The sequence below is a fragment of the Hemiscyllium ocellatum genome, chromosome 48, assembly GCF_020745735.1.
Source record: "Hemiscyllium ocellatum isolate sHemOce1 chromosome 48, sHemOce1.pat.X.cur, whole genome shotgun sequence".
NCBI lineage: Eukaryota > Metazoa > Chordata > Chondrichthyes > Orectolobiformes > Hemiscylliidae > Hemiscyllium > Hemiscyllium ocellatum.
Genome location: NC_083448.1, coordinates 13270462 through 13288282, shown reverse-complemented (window position 1 = coordinate 13288282; position 17821 = coordinate 13270462). Strand labels below are relative to the sequence as shown.

The following is a 17821-nucleotide window of genomic DNA, read 5'->3' as shown; positions in this document are numbered from 1 at the left end:
TCCTACAGAGGAAGTCAACACTTAAATTGGTTCCAAATCCAAGGGAAATAATAAATAATTATTAACGTAGTCAGAAAGGTCGTAAAAACTCCCAGTATGCTGTCACAAAAAACCCAGAAATCCAGATTTAAGTCATTATAAAGCAGGTTAAAACACGTCGAAATACCATAATTAAGAAAGCAACTCAGCTTTGGACAGAAATTGAACTTTGATTTCCAGTATGAAAAGATTGAGTTGGGAGGATTTTTTTAAAAATCCAGGCTTGCAGAATGCAGAAAAGGCAATTTGGAACAAACACCCTGACAAGAGGATTACCTAAGTGGCAAGAGAAAAAGGCACAGTTGTTTGAGTCAAGAAATTTCCCTTCAGAATAATTCCAAATAAGAGATTTTGACCTTAAAATGTTAATTGGTTTCTTTGTCCACAAATGTAGCCAAACCTACTGACTTTAACAAACGTTTTCTCTTTTAAAGACTTGCATCAATCACAATATTTAGGTTTTATCTGGCTGGGAATAACTATTATGTACATTAGCAAAGACCAGTAAAAGCTTTAAAAACATTTCAATGCACAAAAAAAACTCTTCAAATTCTGCCATTCTACAAAGTTTTCCCCCTTTATTGCTAAAGCTGCTGACTCTAAACACAGAACATTAAGGTTTCCCCAGCTAACCTGTCATAACCAGATAGTCAAAATGTTGTATGAACACTGAAAGGTTATGTGACTAATAACTGAAGAGGGCAGGTTACTTGGGGTTCCTGACTACTATTGCGTGAGTCTGGCAGCTCAGTACACTTGGAAACATAAACTGAGATTAGGATCAACAGTAGGTAAAAACAATGACTGCAGATGCTGGAAACCAGATTCTGGATTAGTGGTGCTGGAAGAGCACAGCAGTTCAGGCAGCATCCAAAGTGCAGCGAAATCGACGTTTCAGGCAAAAGCCCTTCATCAGGAATAAAGGCAGTGAGCCTGAAGAGTTTAATGTTGGCTACATGTTATTGGACGGGCTCAGTACCAGTACTACCGCACATCAACACCAATACTAATCTTGGAATTAAAATCAACATACATTTTGTCACATGTCCTATATAATGGCCTCAGAGTCCAAGAGAAATAATGTCTCATTTCAGCTGAGGATTTTGTTCATCATACCACATAATAAAACTTAAATTAGGTACGAAATCCATCACCATACTACCTGAGCAGTAGAATAACCTCTTCACTCCCTTAGTCTCATGTTTAGACCTGCAAGTTCATGATCATTCTGTCCAGCAGCAAGCTTGGTCTTCTGATAGTTGTCTTACTAACATAAGGATTTTCAACTGCACAAAAAAATACAGCTGAGTGCATCAGAGCAAATCAGATTTAAACTGTTAAGTAAGGCATTCAGTATTCAAAAACCAAATTCAAATAACATTGGAAAAAGATGGGATTTATGACCAGAGAAGATGAACAGTTTAAAACACGAAACTGAAAAGGCTCATTATCAATCAACTCCCTTTCAAGTTTCCAGAAACTTTTTCACCAAGGAATCAATTCATGAAATGGACATCTAAGTCAAATACAGAAACCGAAAACTGATGTCATTCGATAAATTACTGATTATGCAAGTATCTTTTCTTCATCTCAAAGATCAGGATGAACAAAAAAAGAGATAATTGTAGCATTACCTGTCAACGGAGATATATACTAGGTTGCAATTCAAAGTATATTGCTTTCCAAAATACAGATATTTTTCATAAACACCTTGAGCTGTTAGTCAGCATTGGTATTTGCCAGATACTTGGGAGCAAATGCCATCATGTTGCATACCCATGCAAGTGTCAATTACTGCTTCAACTAAAACATTTTCATGCTTGCATATCTGGTTTAGTTGAGCAAGAAAGAGATTAGGGTCTCGTTATGAGGAATCTGATAGGCAACTTGCCATGTTGGTTGCACACTTTCATCTTGGTCAGAAAAGTAGGACACCTGTATCCCACCTGTATCTCATGGGCGGCACGGTGGCACAGTGGTTAGCACTGCTGCCTCACAGCGCCTGTAGACCCGGGTTCAATTCCCGACTCAGGCGACTGACTGTGTGGAGTTTGCACGTTCTCCCCGTGTCTGCGTGGGTTTCCTCCGGGTGCTCCGGTTTCCTCCCACAGTCACAAAGATGTCCGGGTCAGGTGAATTGGCCAAGCTAAATTGCCCATAGTGTTAGGTAAGGGGTAAATGTAGGGGTATGGGTGGGTTGCGCTTCAGCGGGTCGGTGTGGACTTGATGGGCCGAAGGGCCTGTTTCCACACTGTAAGTCTAATCTAATCTAATCTAATCTAAAGAATTTGGTCTTAACATCCAGTTCAAGCTGCCAAAATGATAGTGTGGCAATCTTTTTCACATCTTATGTTTCAATTAATGCTTCAGGGGGACGCAAAAAGATAAAAGGCCAAAGTTAACAAGAGGAGAGAATTGCTTCATAAAATCATTAGTTTGCTTCCTTAGAAAAATAGCACGCAAGTATTACATCAGCAGGCATTCATCTCTCACGGTGTCACATTTCAGTTGACTCATCACAACTGCAGTTACAGACAACTGCAATAATTTGCTGGACTAATTCAGAAGAGCTGCAGAAATATTTTATTTTCAAATATTTAAGTCACCATTCATTACTTGTAACAAGGATATCACAAATCAAGACAGAAATCATACTTAGTGACTATATATTTCAGAGGAGAAAGGATTCTGTCACCAGCCACTCTGAGCAACTGCCAGGATTCAGGATAGTTAAAATCCACTGAACCACATTAGCCAGTCTTAGAAGCAGAGAGAGAAACTTGATGTTTTCACAGCCTCAACTCTGCAGTGACCTCTACTGGTGATTGTACTTCAACTGTTTCAATTGCACAAAATCACGTTTGTGGTCAAACATATGACTGTGGTCAACCTGACCATTTCCTGGGACATTTCAAAAGGGAAACATTCTCACTATTGTATACTTTATTTGGTATATGGAGGTGCTCATCACAGAAGACCTAAAATTTCTATTGTTTCTACATTTTACAGCACAGGTGAAAAGCTTTCAATTTTTCTGGTGGAATTATTGCATTTTACAGGAAAGGAGGCGGCCATTCAGCCAATCGTATCTGCACCCACTCCCAAAAACCTACCCAGTTCACCCCAACTCCAGTCCTACCTGTGTAGCTCTCTAAATTTAACACCTTCATCTATATATTCAGGTTTTTTGAAACCTCCTGTAGAAACAATCTCAACCACTTCTGCAAGTAGTGAATTCCAAATCCTAACAACTCTGATGAATGAAGTTTCTTATCCTGTCACTTCCAGCTGGCTTGCCAACAACCTTGAAATTGTGACCTCCAACTGAAACAGTTCTTTACCGTCTGAAATGTACATAATTCTAATAATTACTTTTTCATCTTTTCTTCTCCAAGGAGAGGAAGCCCAATTTCTCTGATCTTGCCTTGAATCTAAATCCCACTATGTTATCATTCGACTACATTTCCTTTGCAACCCTCTCAAGTCTTCAACATGTTTGTCTAAATAATGTGCCCAGATATGAACACAATACTCGAAATGCGCTCTAACCAATGATTTGTAGACACGTAGCATCACTTCCTTGCTTTTACATTAAATGCCTCTATTTTTCAACCCAAGGATCTGACAGACCATCCTGAACAACTTTCAACTTGCCTGGCCTTACTACCCTTCTGATTAAACAGTCTGCAATGGCCATTCTTGCAATATCCAACATCATACACCATTTTGGCTGACAACAACCGAGAAAAACTGGCAAAAAACACAATTCTAACTTCAAATGTACAGTGACTTCAAACCATAAAGATACCAATTTCTGAAAACCCAGTTAAAGTCTTAAACATCAAGGAGGAAATATTATCTGGAAGTTTACTTCCTTACAAAAGTTTTTCCTTCCATCTCTCTCTGAACTAAAAGAACAGACTTCCTGCTTGGATATAGGAATATCCTGATAGTGCCAAAGAAAATTGTCTAAAGCAAAGACAATGGAGGAATTTTACGAGACAATCATCTTCAACACAGTTTCTACAATCAAGACACTAGTTTCAAATAAATCATGCATGGGCCCAGCTTGCAACCAATTAAATGCAAAGTTTTCAGAACAAGTATTGTTTGCAAACATTGAAACACATTAAAATTAAGTCAAAGGCATTTAAAAAACTCACCTTACTCAAAAACTGACTTCATATAATCAAGTCAGGAGCTCAATGCAGACTTTCTAACGTCATTTTCAATTGTTTGACCCAAATTCATAAAACCACATACATTCTTTAATTCAATTTGTTTTCCAAAAGTCATTTTAGATTGGATAGTCTTTGTTCTAAGATTTTACTTTTCAGCAATATGCATGTATGTTTAAATGGCAACTTGAGCCAATTCCAAAACAAGCATTATTTCAACACATACAACTTGTGCACACAATTCTCATTTCATGCGTTTGAGACGTATATTGGTCCTTTTCAATACCAGGGGTTAATTACAAACAGTTCTTGTCTTGCCAAAGATTTGATCTTGAACCTGGAACTTTGCTGGTCTGCATGGCTTTCCTACTCCAGTGCCTTCTGCATTCACTTTGTGAACTTGATAACACAAAGCACAGCACAAACTTAATAGTCTATCAATCCATGTTTCCGATTTAATGACACAATGTACAGTACGAAGCAGTAGGGCCTGGAAATCCATTTGTACACTTTGTTATGCTACAGTTTTTCAGCCAACAAGAAAATCATCTGTTGTTCAACATTGTTTAAACCGAGACAATATTTTTGTTTCATTCTGAGCAGCAAAAGAATGTTGAAAACAAATCAATGAATTTCAAGCAGACCACCTTAACCACACCAATGCTGCTTCATTGATTTAACTAGGTTATCTAATTATGAAGAATATTCTGTCTTTAAAGATGAAAATTATTAAAAATTAATCACAAATTCTAATACTCAAATACAGCACTGTCAAGGAATCTTCAAAAAGTACATATCATTCAACTTGTTATCCAGTCTTAAGACATGAATATGACTAATTGCAAAAACAGCACAAGAGTGTTGAGTGATATGGAGGTTTCAATGCTGTGGTCTAAATGAACTCAGCTGATATCAGCAAACTATGAGCTGAAGCATTACCAATACCCTCAAACGGGGAGCAATAAGACAAAGGATCCATATGTGATGTTTATCAGTAATCCTGGCTGAAAGGTGCATCATTCAAAAAACCAATCAAGCTGTCTTAAGTCACCATACCACTTCTCAGTAGAGGCTCATATTTGTGCAAAGACTGCTAGTCATAAACGTGCATAAAAAGAAAACATTTTTAAATCATAAGTTTCAAGCTTTTTCTTTACCCTTGAAAGAGTTCTTGGAACCATTCAATTAGTGCACAGTGAAGACAAACTTATCTTGAAAAGGCTTCATGCAGTTTCCTTCAAGCAAATCAGAATTCTACTCTGTGCTCAAAAAAGCCTGGAGTTCCACCATCATTTTTTTTAAAAATTCATTGACAGGATGTGCATATCACTGGCCAATTAAGCTTTTATTGCCCATCTCAGAATCAACCAAGTCCCAAGATCCACATTGGCCAGAAAAGCAAAGAACAGCTGTTTCCTTCTCCAAGGCACATTCGCAAATCACAATCCAACATGTTTTTGTGGTCATTAGACAGAAGATTTCTTGCTTGAATTCAATTCCCACTTTCTGCTTTGAGGTGTTCGAACTTGGGCCCCCAGAACATTACCTGGATCATGGATTAATAGTCTATCAATAATACCATTCAGCCATCAATTCCCCCTTGATATTTTGCTGCTTTAGGTGCATGAATTAAGTTGTTTAAATGACAACAAATTTGAGATTGAGGTAGAGATTTGCAAAGAATACAGACTTGTATTTATGAGTTTAATGGAACAAAAATGGTTATGAAATACTTTTTACATAAATTTGCATACCAAGAGTACCATAATCATTTTGACTCAATTGCATTGAACAGATGCACCTTGCAAATCCTGACCCAATTGCAAAATTAACAAAAATAGTTTTAAATTGATAGTTTTTACATAAAATTTGGTGCCTGCGTGCACTGAATACAATTGTGGAAGTGTGCATTTCATTTTTCAGGTCCGTCCAAACAGCTGTTCTCCAGATCAGGTTTTAAGAGGTTTGTTGCACTCATGTTAAAAATGGAACAACATCCACTCTTAATTGGGAGACAATTGGATTGACCTTCTAAAACATGATACTTTAAAGCCACGTTTCCACAAGTTAAACGAATAGTTATTTCTAGGACTGCCCATGGCTTCCCTTCAAGTGAAGGGAGTAAACTGGGTGATCAGAAGAGCTCGGATGGGTCCAGAAAAGAATACATGCTCCATATGCAACAATCTTTTCTTGGCTACAAGCAGGTAAATTGATGAAGATTCTGTCCCCTCAAAAACAGTTTCAGTCGAGTACATTTTTCAATGATCTTTAAGCAATTCTGTTTCAACTTTTAGTTATCAGGAACTGTACAAAATCAGGAGCAATTTCAAGAGTTTCGTGAAAGACAAAATTGCACCCAAGTACATTTTGTCGTGTGCAATACAGCATCACTTCTACATCTCAATCTCAAAGCTGTTACTTTGCTTCATTTGATGCCTTCATGAGCAAAGTTTCCAAAGTGATATATTCAAGCTGGGAGATGGAAAACTTTTCACGATCATGTGAGCATCAAGCCTTGCTTCAGGCGCACAGTGGAGCTTGGTCTCCATTGTTTTCAGTCTTCTAATGCCTCTCTAGTCACACACTGATATTTGCCTGGTTTTCGTCAACATGGTCTGAGCAAGACTGTAAATCGAGTAAAGACATTCAGGCAATTGCATGTCATACACATTAAAAGTCCTTCTAACCATAACCTACTAATCCCATCAAATAAACTGAACATGATCTCAGATACCAGACACAAAAAGCCAAGCTATCTTAAACTTCATTCAGTTCACAAATAAGCATTCCCTTAACAGAATTTCCAAACTGCATTGCACCAAAAGCAACAAACTGAAACCTAAAAAGGTTACTGAAATGGTGTTTTCAATGTACCAATCTCCTTCCTATTAAAGGACTGGAACAAAAACAAAGATGGCAAATTGGTTTCACGAGATACTTCCCACATCTCGTCCAAGATAGACAGACTAACATGATTGCATTTCAGGAGATCCAGAGTTAACAGCAAATTCTCCTCTGGTCTGCATAATTCCTTTTGGATGGCTGAAAATTCAGATCTTTATTCTTCATACAATTAACAGTCTGGGCTGAATAAGCTTACTCTTCGTTAGAAAGCTACAGCACCTATTAGCAAGACAAGGTGAAGCTGAAATGAGATGATGACTTCTGCACATTCTGAACATTCTTGGGAGTTTAGAGCAACACACTAGGATCAAAAAGATTGCTGCTAAGTTTATGTGCGACATGAAAAGCACGTCGCACATAATCTTAGCACTATCTTTGGAAATGTAAAGGATGGTCAAACAATGAATCACAAACACTGGCTTCCAATTCAACACCAAAAACAAACCAAGAAGAAACAATTTTGCTCAGAGAAGCTAAGAGAACTTTGCTCAGAGAAGAGTCCAACTACATGCCAACCATCCTGGCTTGGAGGATGTGAACATGAGAGGATGGTATGCAAACTAATTTCTTATCGGGGTTGAGGGAAACGTCAAATTTAAGAAAAGATTAACAATCAAATAATGTTTATTGTTACAATCTAAAAACAAATCCACCTGTCACTGTTCCAAACAGCATGTTATTTCAGTTTTGTTGATAGCAGATTAAATACTTTCTCTTGCCAAAGAGATGGTGAATCGACTCTATTCCTTCTCCAGCTTTGTTGATTAAATAAGGCTGAAAAAAGAATTCCCACCCATCCCCACCGATACTTTGTGTTAACCGCACAGATTTTGCGATTTGATCCAACTAGTGGGACTGCTCCTTGAATGAGCGTTTGCTGGTGAAGCAAACTATTAATTGAAACAAATTCGGCTGCTGTCACTTCGTACACAGAGCTCAAGTAGTCCCAAATTCACGGCAAACAATGTTCGGCCAAGTCCGTGCTCAGGTGGCCAAGCACTTTCTTCAAAGGGAAAACATATTGGAATAGGATGTTTTGTGCTTGAAGTGGGTTTCCTTCTTCCTCCAATTCTAAAGTACTAATGGAGCAGCCACATAATTTCACAGGTTATGTATAACTGTGATTCTGGATCTCAGAATGTGCTTGATGAAGACGTTGTCAGCCTTTTTCCAATGTAGATTCTGAAACAAAAGGGCTCAAATTAGGAAACTTTGTCACATGAACCTCAAGCTTGCATGATAAAAATGACATGGTTTTAACTGATTTTAAGAATTAATGTCAATGAGTGCAATTATTTTTTACTAAATAAATTAGAAACCCTCTGGAGATAAAGTGGGCGGCACAGTGGCACAGTGGTTAGCACTGCTGCCTCACAGCACCTGAGACCCGGGTTCAATTCCCGACTCAGGTGACTGACTGTGTGGAGTTTGCACGTTCTCCCCGTGTCTGCGTGGGTTTCCTCCGGGTGCTCCGGTTTCCTCCCACAGTCCAAAGATGTGCGGGTCAGGTGAATTGGCCATGCTAAATTGCCCGTAGTGTTAGGTAAGGGGTAATTGTAGGGGTATGGGTGGGTTTCGCTTCGGCGGGTCGGTGTGGACTTGTTGGGCCGAAGGGCCTGTTTCCACACTGTAAGTCTAATCTAATATGTTAGTTGAATTCCAGTTGTACATTACTCACCAAATAAAGTCATGGAACTCTGTTTAAAATTAAAGGTTGTTGATGCCAACAATTTTTCCTGCACTCCAGATTTTCCTACTGGAGTTTTTAAGCATGAAGTTCAAAAACTGAAATCATCCAGATGTTGGCAGTGCTAAACACATGATAGATGTGCCAATCTAAGGTATAACTAATCATGCAATTCAATCCATGCTGAGCACGCAATCTCAGCTATGCCCTCTATGGATACATCCAGCTCACGTTTGATATTCACACAATGGGATAAATAAAATGGTGAGAAGCTATTAAATGCAGCCAATGTGTCATGCACACCTTCACTTGTACACCAAAGACATAAAGGAGTTCAAAACATGATCTGTCAAACCAACATTACACTAGTTCAAATGACATTTTATTCAAACTATAACTTATGTCTTAGTTAGCTTTGCATTCCTTTCTGCCTGGCAAATGCAACAGTCCTCTATGCTTGTGTTCCACTCACTGTTAAAATTAATCACTCTCACGTCAAGTTTAATATATGAACATGATTCCTGCTGCTCTCCCTCAACAATGTGCCAGAGCCATAGATTCCAATCACTACAGTGCAGACACCATTCAACCTATCAAGTCATAGAGTCATTGCGATACAGCATGGAAGTAGACCCTTTGTCTGCAACACAAGAAGTGCTTCCCACCAAGACCCCCCCCTCAAGCCCAGCATGTTGCCATGACCCCACATGGTTAATCAACCTAACTTGCGCATCTTTGGGCTGCATAAGGAAACCGGAGGAAACCAAAGCAAACTTGGGGAAAATGTGGGAACTACACAGTCAGTCACCTAAGGAATCGAACCCAGTTCTGTGGTGCTATGAGGCAGCAACACTCACCACTGTGCCACCCTACTGCACCTTGCTGTTGTACCTTTCCTCTCAGTTCCTCATAACCAGAGAATAATGTCCAATTGTAGATGACATCTGATATCCTTCAGAAATCAGACTCCAGGCCTGCTTCTTTGGAAATATTTAATTTCAAACTAGAACAAGAAGCCAAGATAAAATGGTCACAGTATGTATCATAAATATTGGCAAGTTCTGTAGGTAATACACATGTTCGAACTCACCACATCACCAAGACTATTAACAGCTGTTCATGGGTCGCACGTGATAAAAAAAGACTAACCATGAGTATGAATTGCATCAACAATTCTCATCACTTTTCACCAATATGAACGCACAAAGTATTTTATATTTTATTATATTATGTTGGTTGCCTGCAGATTTGCTAGTTGAGGTCTGCATTTCCCAAAGCTGCTGCTCTGATGACACAGAATCATAGATTGTGCACAAAGACAAAGTCTAATTATTTAAATTCAGTGCTTCACGGCAACTGTACACAAAGGGTAGAAACAGTATAATTACAAAATAAAACAACTATCTTCTGTGAAGTCCACAACCTGATCCATTTCAGTCAGCCCTAATTATTATCCATTAAAATGAGGCACTGTATGGACATATCCACTATCAGCAGAGAAACAGCTGCAGGGATGAAGCAGCAGTTCAGATGGCAGGTCCTCACAAATCCAAGACTAAGAGAAAATTGAGCAACTTTGAAATACATTGAGGACATGACATTTAGCTGACTATCTTAATGACAGCAAAGCAGTTTGTATGAAATGCTCTCAAATTATGAGGCCAGATATTATCAAAGCTACCTCTGGATCATGGTGATGCACCTATGGTCAATTCTTAATCCACAATAGTATATAATTAGCCTAAAAGCAAATACGCCATGTGACTGAAAGCAGTTTTAAAAATGTTGCTCTTCAGACACTTTGTTATGTTGATTACATATTTTACTTGAGTGAAATTTGCCACATTTTCAGTCAAATGTTTACCACATGCTGAAATAAAAATGATTGCCAATTTTAAATTCACCAGTTTCCCAACAAAACCAACTTGAGAAAACTAACATTAACTCTGGCTACATAAATTATTTTCATAATCTTTCTTGACAACTTTTTTGTTGCATGATATTGAACAGTTTCAATTCAGCTCTGAATGAATATGTGGGGTATGCAAAGATCTCTGACGTGGTTCATAACTGTCAAACTCAATAGATGAGGTCACAGGATGGCCAGCATGTCAAGTCTTAAGTGTCACACAAGTTTAACAGTGTGTTGTTCTTGTTTTTCCATTTTTGCTTTTGGTAAATGCTGCATTTAACTATCTTACTGTTGAACGAGACATGATCAGCTCAGATTCCCCAGGCTGAAATTTGACCTTGGACAATCACTCATCAATAGGAACTAGGTTTCGACACGGTTTGCCAAGATCAAAGACAAATTGACAAAAATTACATGAACCGAGTCCCACAACAAATCAATGGCATGGTTGAGAGAAACTGCTCCAATTTAGAAAAACAGCATTTCCAATGTAATCTTTAGCTCAAAGAGCAGATGTGCTAGGTACATCAGGTGGAAGACAATGACAGAGTTAAGAAAATGGAGTAGAGGCACTATTATTATCAGCCAAGGTGAGATTCCCCCAGCAAGATTGGAAAATCATACAATATTAGATTCACCTCAAAAACAATTAGTCAGTTTGGTCCAACCACAGAATGAGGAAGGCTAGTAAGTTTCAGGGTTTCCACTGTATTTCTGGAAATCAACTAATGATGCTCGGGCAGGAAACTATGTTTTGTGTTACTTGAGCAGGCTATTTACAGTTATTCCGTGAGATATGTTACATTGTAAGTGAAGCATTTTCCTGAATGTTCACCCAAAAATATGAAACACTAATACAAGTTCAGCAACATGTTGAAACCCATACCACTTGCTGTGGAGTGTGCTCCATGCTTACTTTATTATTTGGAAATCTGGAATTTAACAAATGAAATGATTATGTTTTCAACTTTGTAAAAGGTAACTTCCTTTTTGCATAGTCAGAATCCTTTTGTCCCTCTTATTGGGTCAAAATAGCCTTTCCAAGAAGTCATCTGATTTCTGATTTATATGCAAAATAATACCTGAAGTAATGACTAATTAAAGAGATGTGACTCAGAGACACAAATGGAGAAAGACCACACAGGCAGGTCCACTTCAAAGAAAAGATCCACACCAGCACTAAGACAGGCACATTTTGGCAGTTCCAAGCCATCAGCATTAGCAAGGCTGAAGCTGCTTTACCAGTCCAAGTAGACATGTGTGCAGACTATTATTTACGTTTCAAATTATTGATTGTGGACAGAAATGCGAACAAGACTGCTAAAAATGACAACATTCATAGAAAGACGACTGTACTGTTTAAAGGCAAGTTAACTGATACCCACTTCAAGCACTGTGCAGCGGGGAAAGCCTAGTCAGAGAAAAAATAGAACCACAGGCTGCGTACACATGGAGCTTCTACTGCTCACTAGCTGACTGTCATTCAAACTGATCACGAGTCCATAGAACAAAGGCTTCCTGTACACTAAGAGCTATGTCATTTGCTCACAAGCAAGTGAGCAGCTTAGGGTGTGTTTGGGGGTGCGAATATTTTGACACAAATCATCAGAACCTCTGGAGGAGGAGGAACTACTTTTGCTCTGCAAAAACAAATCTCAGACCTTCAGATAGTTTATTTCTCATCAGCAGCAACTTTCAAATCAGAGACCCCTCTCAGTGTAAAACAATGAACCAACAACCGTGCACCTCTTGCAAATCAATGACAACTACCTGGAGAAGCAAGATCAAGCAGCACTTACCTGATCAGCAAAAGGATTGTGTTAGCAAACCCTGTGGACATGGACCACTGAAGTGCTTCCCAGCCTTTTCCTACAAACATATCATAGATGGCTTTTGTGTCTCCTTGTATGCCTAATTGGGTTTAAAAGTTAACAGCTTCTTCTGATAGCTCATAACTGTTGACCCGAAACTAGATTCTATTTATTTGCACTCAGTCATGCCAACAATTTTCACTGGGCTAACAGTCATGATACCAGAGCAGCTAGCAGTTACTCCTGGGAACCTCGTCGAGTTACAATCTGAACACACTCCGAATAAATTGCCTGGGGAATTGAATTTTCCACTGGGTAATTCCACTCCAGCTGGAGTACTCCCAAAATCTCCATTTAAAGTTAAGAGTTTGAAGGGTTTCAATGAAATTCAAATTAGTTACTCAGGCAAAGTCAGACTTTGAAATGCATAGTCTAACTGACTCGCAACTGCAAAACAAACCCCAAACTATATTTCTCCCAGATCACACACAGAACACTCCTCACCTGGACCCTTGCCCCAGCTGGACCTAACCTTACCATCCTCCCCTTGCCACAGAGGATAGGACCCAATGTGTCTGGACTCCCCTTCCCCCACCTAACGCAACCAAAACTGACCCAACTCCTTGACCCTATGCAACACAACATCACCGCCCCAACTACGCAAAACCCAACACAAACAACCACCCCCCACTGAAGACTGATGAACCCGATACAATTCACCTTCCCTCAGCTCTGCCACCCAAACCAGATCAGTCACACTCCAGCTCACACCAGACCAGATTTCTCCCATACACTCCAACCAACCCAAACACACCATCGCCTACCTTGTCATCTTATATTTTGATATTCTACAAACATCATGTTTTATCCCCAATCCACCTGGTATCCACTCGCAGCATACCCACTCCCAAGTGGTTCCCTACTCATCTGGCACCTTATCCCCTCACCTATTGGGCATCAACTTACTCAGCACCCAAACATCACATTTAGCTTACAATGTTTTGGCTTGACACCAGCTTGCAGTGGCTTTCAGTAACTTTAAATTTCACAATATAGCAGTTGACTGATCTGAAAATGGAATGTCATCTGCCTGCTCGATAAAACAGCTATCGAGAATAGAAGGATGGCTCAGCATTGCTCAAAGAGAACTGAGCAAAATCCTTTATCAGACATGTGGAACGCCCTTCTGGATAAGGATGCCTTCCATTGGAACATTAGGTCAAGGAAGTTGCTGGGTAAAGAAGCCTGGATCATGCTTTGTCAACTTGGGTCTAAACAACAGCTAAGTTGGGAAATCCTGTGCATTTCTTCAAAAGGCTTCATTTTTTGGACAACCCTCGGAAAAATGAAGCTTTATTTCAAGCACACTACGTCAGTGATGCAACACATAGGTTAGATGAAGGATTTCATTTTAGTTGTGGCTTTGAGAGCAAATGTCAGTGAGTTAGTCTGTCTCTATCTCAAAGCAACACTCACGGAACATCATCTCACGTAAGTGCAGAAACCCGCTCCAAGGAAATGCTCGTCAGTTGAGGAACAGATTAAACCATGAAGATAACAGCTAAACTATCTAGAAAGGATTTCACTGGGAAAATTGCCCAATAAATGCCCTTGTTTCTATTTTATCACTTCTGTGCAACAACTTTGGAACATTTGTCACAAATACGCTTGCATGCTAACACAACTATTTTCAGTTACTGACCATCACAGCAAACAAATTTTCAAAATGAAAATTGTGGTCCATCAAGCCAGTTTTCTTTTTTGGATCAGAATTGAAGTAAATAACAGGTAAACACAGGCAAAAACACAGGTACAGATGAATGTTGAGAGTTTGAGAGTCCATTCAGTATTCTAATAACAGTAGGGTAGAAACTGTTACAAAACTGGCTGGTGTGTATGTTCAGGTTTCTATACATTTCTCCCCAATGGGAGAGATTGTAAAAAAGCATTGAAGGGTGAAATGAATCTTTGAGAATGCTGGTGGTGTTTCTTTAACAGCAGGCTTTGTAGGTGGATTTTATAGATGGGAGGTTAGGCTTTGTGATTGTCTGGGCCGATTCACCATATTTTGTAACCGTCTCCAATCTTGAATGGGACAGTTGCCATACCAGGTAGTGATACATCCAGACAGAATGCTCTCGATGGTGCATCTATGTATGTTGGCAAGGTTATTCGCCAGCATGCCAAAATTTCCTCAGCTGCCTGAGGAAGCAGAGAGGCTGTTTTCCTTGGAGCATCGGAGGCTGAGGGGTGACCTTATAGAGGCTTACAAAATCATGAGGGGCATGAATAGGGTAAATAGACAAAATCTTTTCCCTGGGGTAGGGGAGTCCAGAACTCGAGGGCATAGGTTTAGGGTGAGGGGGGAAAGATATAAGAGAGACCTTAGGAGCAACTTTTTCACACAAAGGATAGTACGTGTATGGAATGAGCTGCCAGAGGAAGTGGTGGATGCTGGTACAATTGCAACATTTAAAAGGCATTCGGATGGGTATATGAATTGGAAGGGTTTGGAGGGATATGGGTCAGGTGCTGGCAGGTGGGACTAGATTGGGTTGGGATATCTGGTCGGCATGGACAGGTTGGACTGAAGGATCTGTTTCTATGCTGTACATCTCTATGTCTCTATAACTTCATCCTCAGTTGGGATCAAAAGCTAAGGCTACAAGAATATCAGAGTTTGTGAACATCGAAATATTCCTGTCTGACTGATAGGCATAACAGCATTATTCTGAATTAACAAGGGGTCACCATATTCAAAAATGTCTTCAGAACACGGGAATAAACACCTACCCGAGGCCAAGAGCCAAAATATGAGATAGCAGCAAAGATGGAAAGAAAATCTTCAGAAATTCAGCTGAAAATACACCGCCTTTCTTCATTGCTCCAGTCTTTCTCATACTGAGAGTAACTGAATGTTTTGGATGTTTGAAATGAAACTCCCTGGTGGAAGAATCACAAAGAAACAATACTGTAAATAAATCAAGTGCTCTGTGAATATTACATATAACCACAGAACTCAAAATAAACTATTTCATTCCACCCCTCTCAAAACACACTGACAGCAAAACTAACTTCAACTTGGGCCTTTACCAGGCAAAAAACCAAGAGTACTTCATGAAAAAGTAATACAAGGTCGCACGTCTGGAAACAAATTAATAGAGACAAGTGAAAAAAACAACAGCAAACAGCAGCTTGCTTTTTTAAGTTAACCTTTGAGACATGTGAGCTTAACTTTGCTCTTTGCAGGTGCTGGTGGATGGACTCCATATTCATCATTTTGTTTTTCACCCAGGAAATCAGACACAGATTGGTACATGACATCAGGGTTTTTAAAAGTTACTTGTCATTTAGATGCGACAGTTCTCCCTATTTAAATCATGTCACTGTTAGAATCTGCAGAAATTTGCCTGGTCTCCTTTGCAAAGAATTTCCTGCATTGCTCATAGTTTTGTAAAACTACTATTAAATGTTGACATTGGTTAACAAATCTATTCTTATCCAATTGCAGGTGAGCAAAATTCACAGAGAAGGTACTTGCTCCACCCAGCTCTCACATCAACAAATTCAGCTTCAAAACAAGTTAGTGTCTTTCTTGATTCCTTTTTCAAGATTCTGATGGTGCAAGGCAGATTCAGGAAACCCAATTCATGGAACACTAACACATTTTGACTTAGCGCACGTTTTAACCATAGTCCATATAAATTTTGCTCATTAGCAAATTTAGCTGATTAGGACACCCACAGACTTCTTTCACAACAGATAAACCAACACTCACTTTGGTGGAATGTTTTCAGGTCGACTTGACCAGTCAGATATCCATTCGGCGCTCCTTTTGATCATGATTTCTACTTCTTGGTCTCTTTCCAAACAATCATCTTCAGACTAGAAAGAAAGCTCAAGAGTAACTTTTGTCACATCCCAAATGTGCAAGACAAGCTTTTAACACTCAGCCTCAGTTTTCAATGATAAACTTTCTCAAGAAATTAAGTGCAACTCAAGGCGACAAGTTGGGTTTACTCAAGATAAGGAATAACCAATAATATCACCCCAGAGGTTCGCACAACAGGTCAAATGAGGTTGTGAAGGTCCAGCTAACAGTCACCTTAGGATTATGTTTATTTTTCACATTTATTCTCTGAAACGATATTTTACACAGGCTTCCTGCAGTGGTCTCACCAATAAGGTGAAAATCTCAAGCATACCACTTCACTGCTGCATTCAATCCACTTCACAATGCACAGTAACATCCAATAAATTTTCCTTTTTACTTATTATACATGCACACTAACATCTTGAAACTCAAGGACAAACAGGTCCCTGTTCATTGGAGAACTCCACAAGCTCACCATTTAAGTCATCTGCTTCTGATTGATTCTTCCTGTCAAAATGGTTAACTGCAATTTCTGACATTTTAAAACACCAAGTTTTAAAAGCAGCAGCAATTTACAGGGACCATGGCAAATTGAATAATTATTAATTCCACTTTCCTACTTCAACACCACCGTAACGCTAAATCTTGTCACGAGTAAAAATCAGTTCATATCAGCCAGGAATACAGTGAAAGACCCAATTTTCTGCAATGAACAATTCTACAAATTCACCACAGTCAGTTTTGCAACAGGTGCAGCAGCTTTCTTGAAATAACCAACATGTCCTTTTCTGTTTCGGGCATTTCAATAGGGAAGAATTCAACTATCAAGTTTTTCAGTCTGCGCATGAGCTGATAACATGTTGTACGGACGGAACCACACCCTTACAGACCACAGAACTCATGTTTCATGAATGCTCTTGTGTGAATGCTGAAAGCAAATTAAAACCAAGCTTCAAATATTTGCACCCAACTTCTGAAGCAAGGACACAACTGATTCAGCAGTTCAGTTCATTTCTAATCGATTCTAGAAAATGCTGTATCAGATCCATGCAGTTTGTTCCAGTCAACTTTAAGTCACAGTCACTACGTTTAAGTGAGGAGAGAAATCCTGTAACTGTCAGTTAAACACTTCCATTTTTAACTCATACGTTGCGTGTGCAATAAACTGTATTGTATTAAAACAAGTAACTGCAATTAGTCAAACATTCATTCATTCTTTCTATTTTCTTTACCTGTCTTGACATTAGATCTTATCCCTGAACTGATTCCACAGCAATATCGAAGTGACAATATATGATGCAAATGAACAACGTGAAAAGTCCAAAAACAAAACGGCATGACATTGTTTTTGACATACAGGTGAGGAAAAGAATCACAATCATGAAACAGAGACTTAAAATTTGAAAGTGAGAA

The 17821-nt window shown here is 39.1% G+C and overlaps 1 protein-coding gene across 1 annotated transcript in view; it reads right to left on the bottom strand.

Annotated features, from left to right (window-relative positions):
• Nucleotides 1-2604: 2604 nt before the first annotated feature.
• Nucleotides 2605-17821, bottom strand: part of LOC132836848 (BCL2/adenovirus E1B 19 kDa protein-interacting protein 3-like) — a 30770-nt gene continuing 15553 nt past the window's right edge. Inside the window, exons 4-6 of the mRNA XM_060856379.1 lie at nucleotides 16313-16419; nucleotides 15328-15477; nucleotides 2605-8306 (exon numbers count right to left, since the gene is read on the bottom strand). Coding sequence (XP_060712362.1) covers nucleotides 8258-8306; nucleotides 15328-15477; nucleotides 16313-16419 — 306 coding nt within the window. The 3' untranslated portion in view covers nucleotides 2605-8257. The remainder of the gene's footprint in view (nucleotides 8307-15327; nucleotides 15478-16312; nucleotides 16420-17821) is intronic.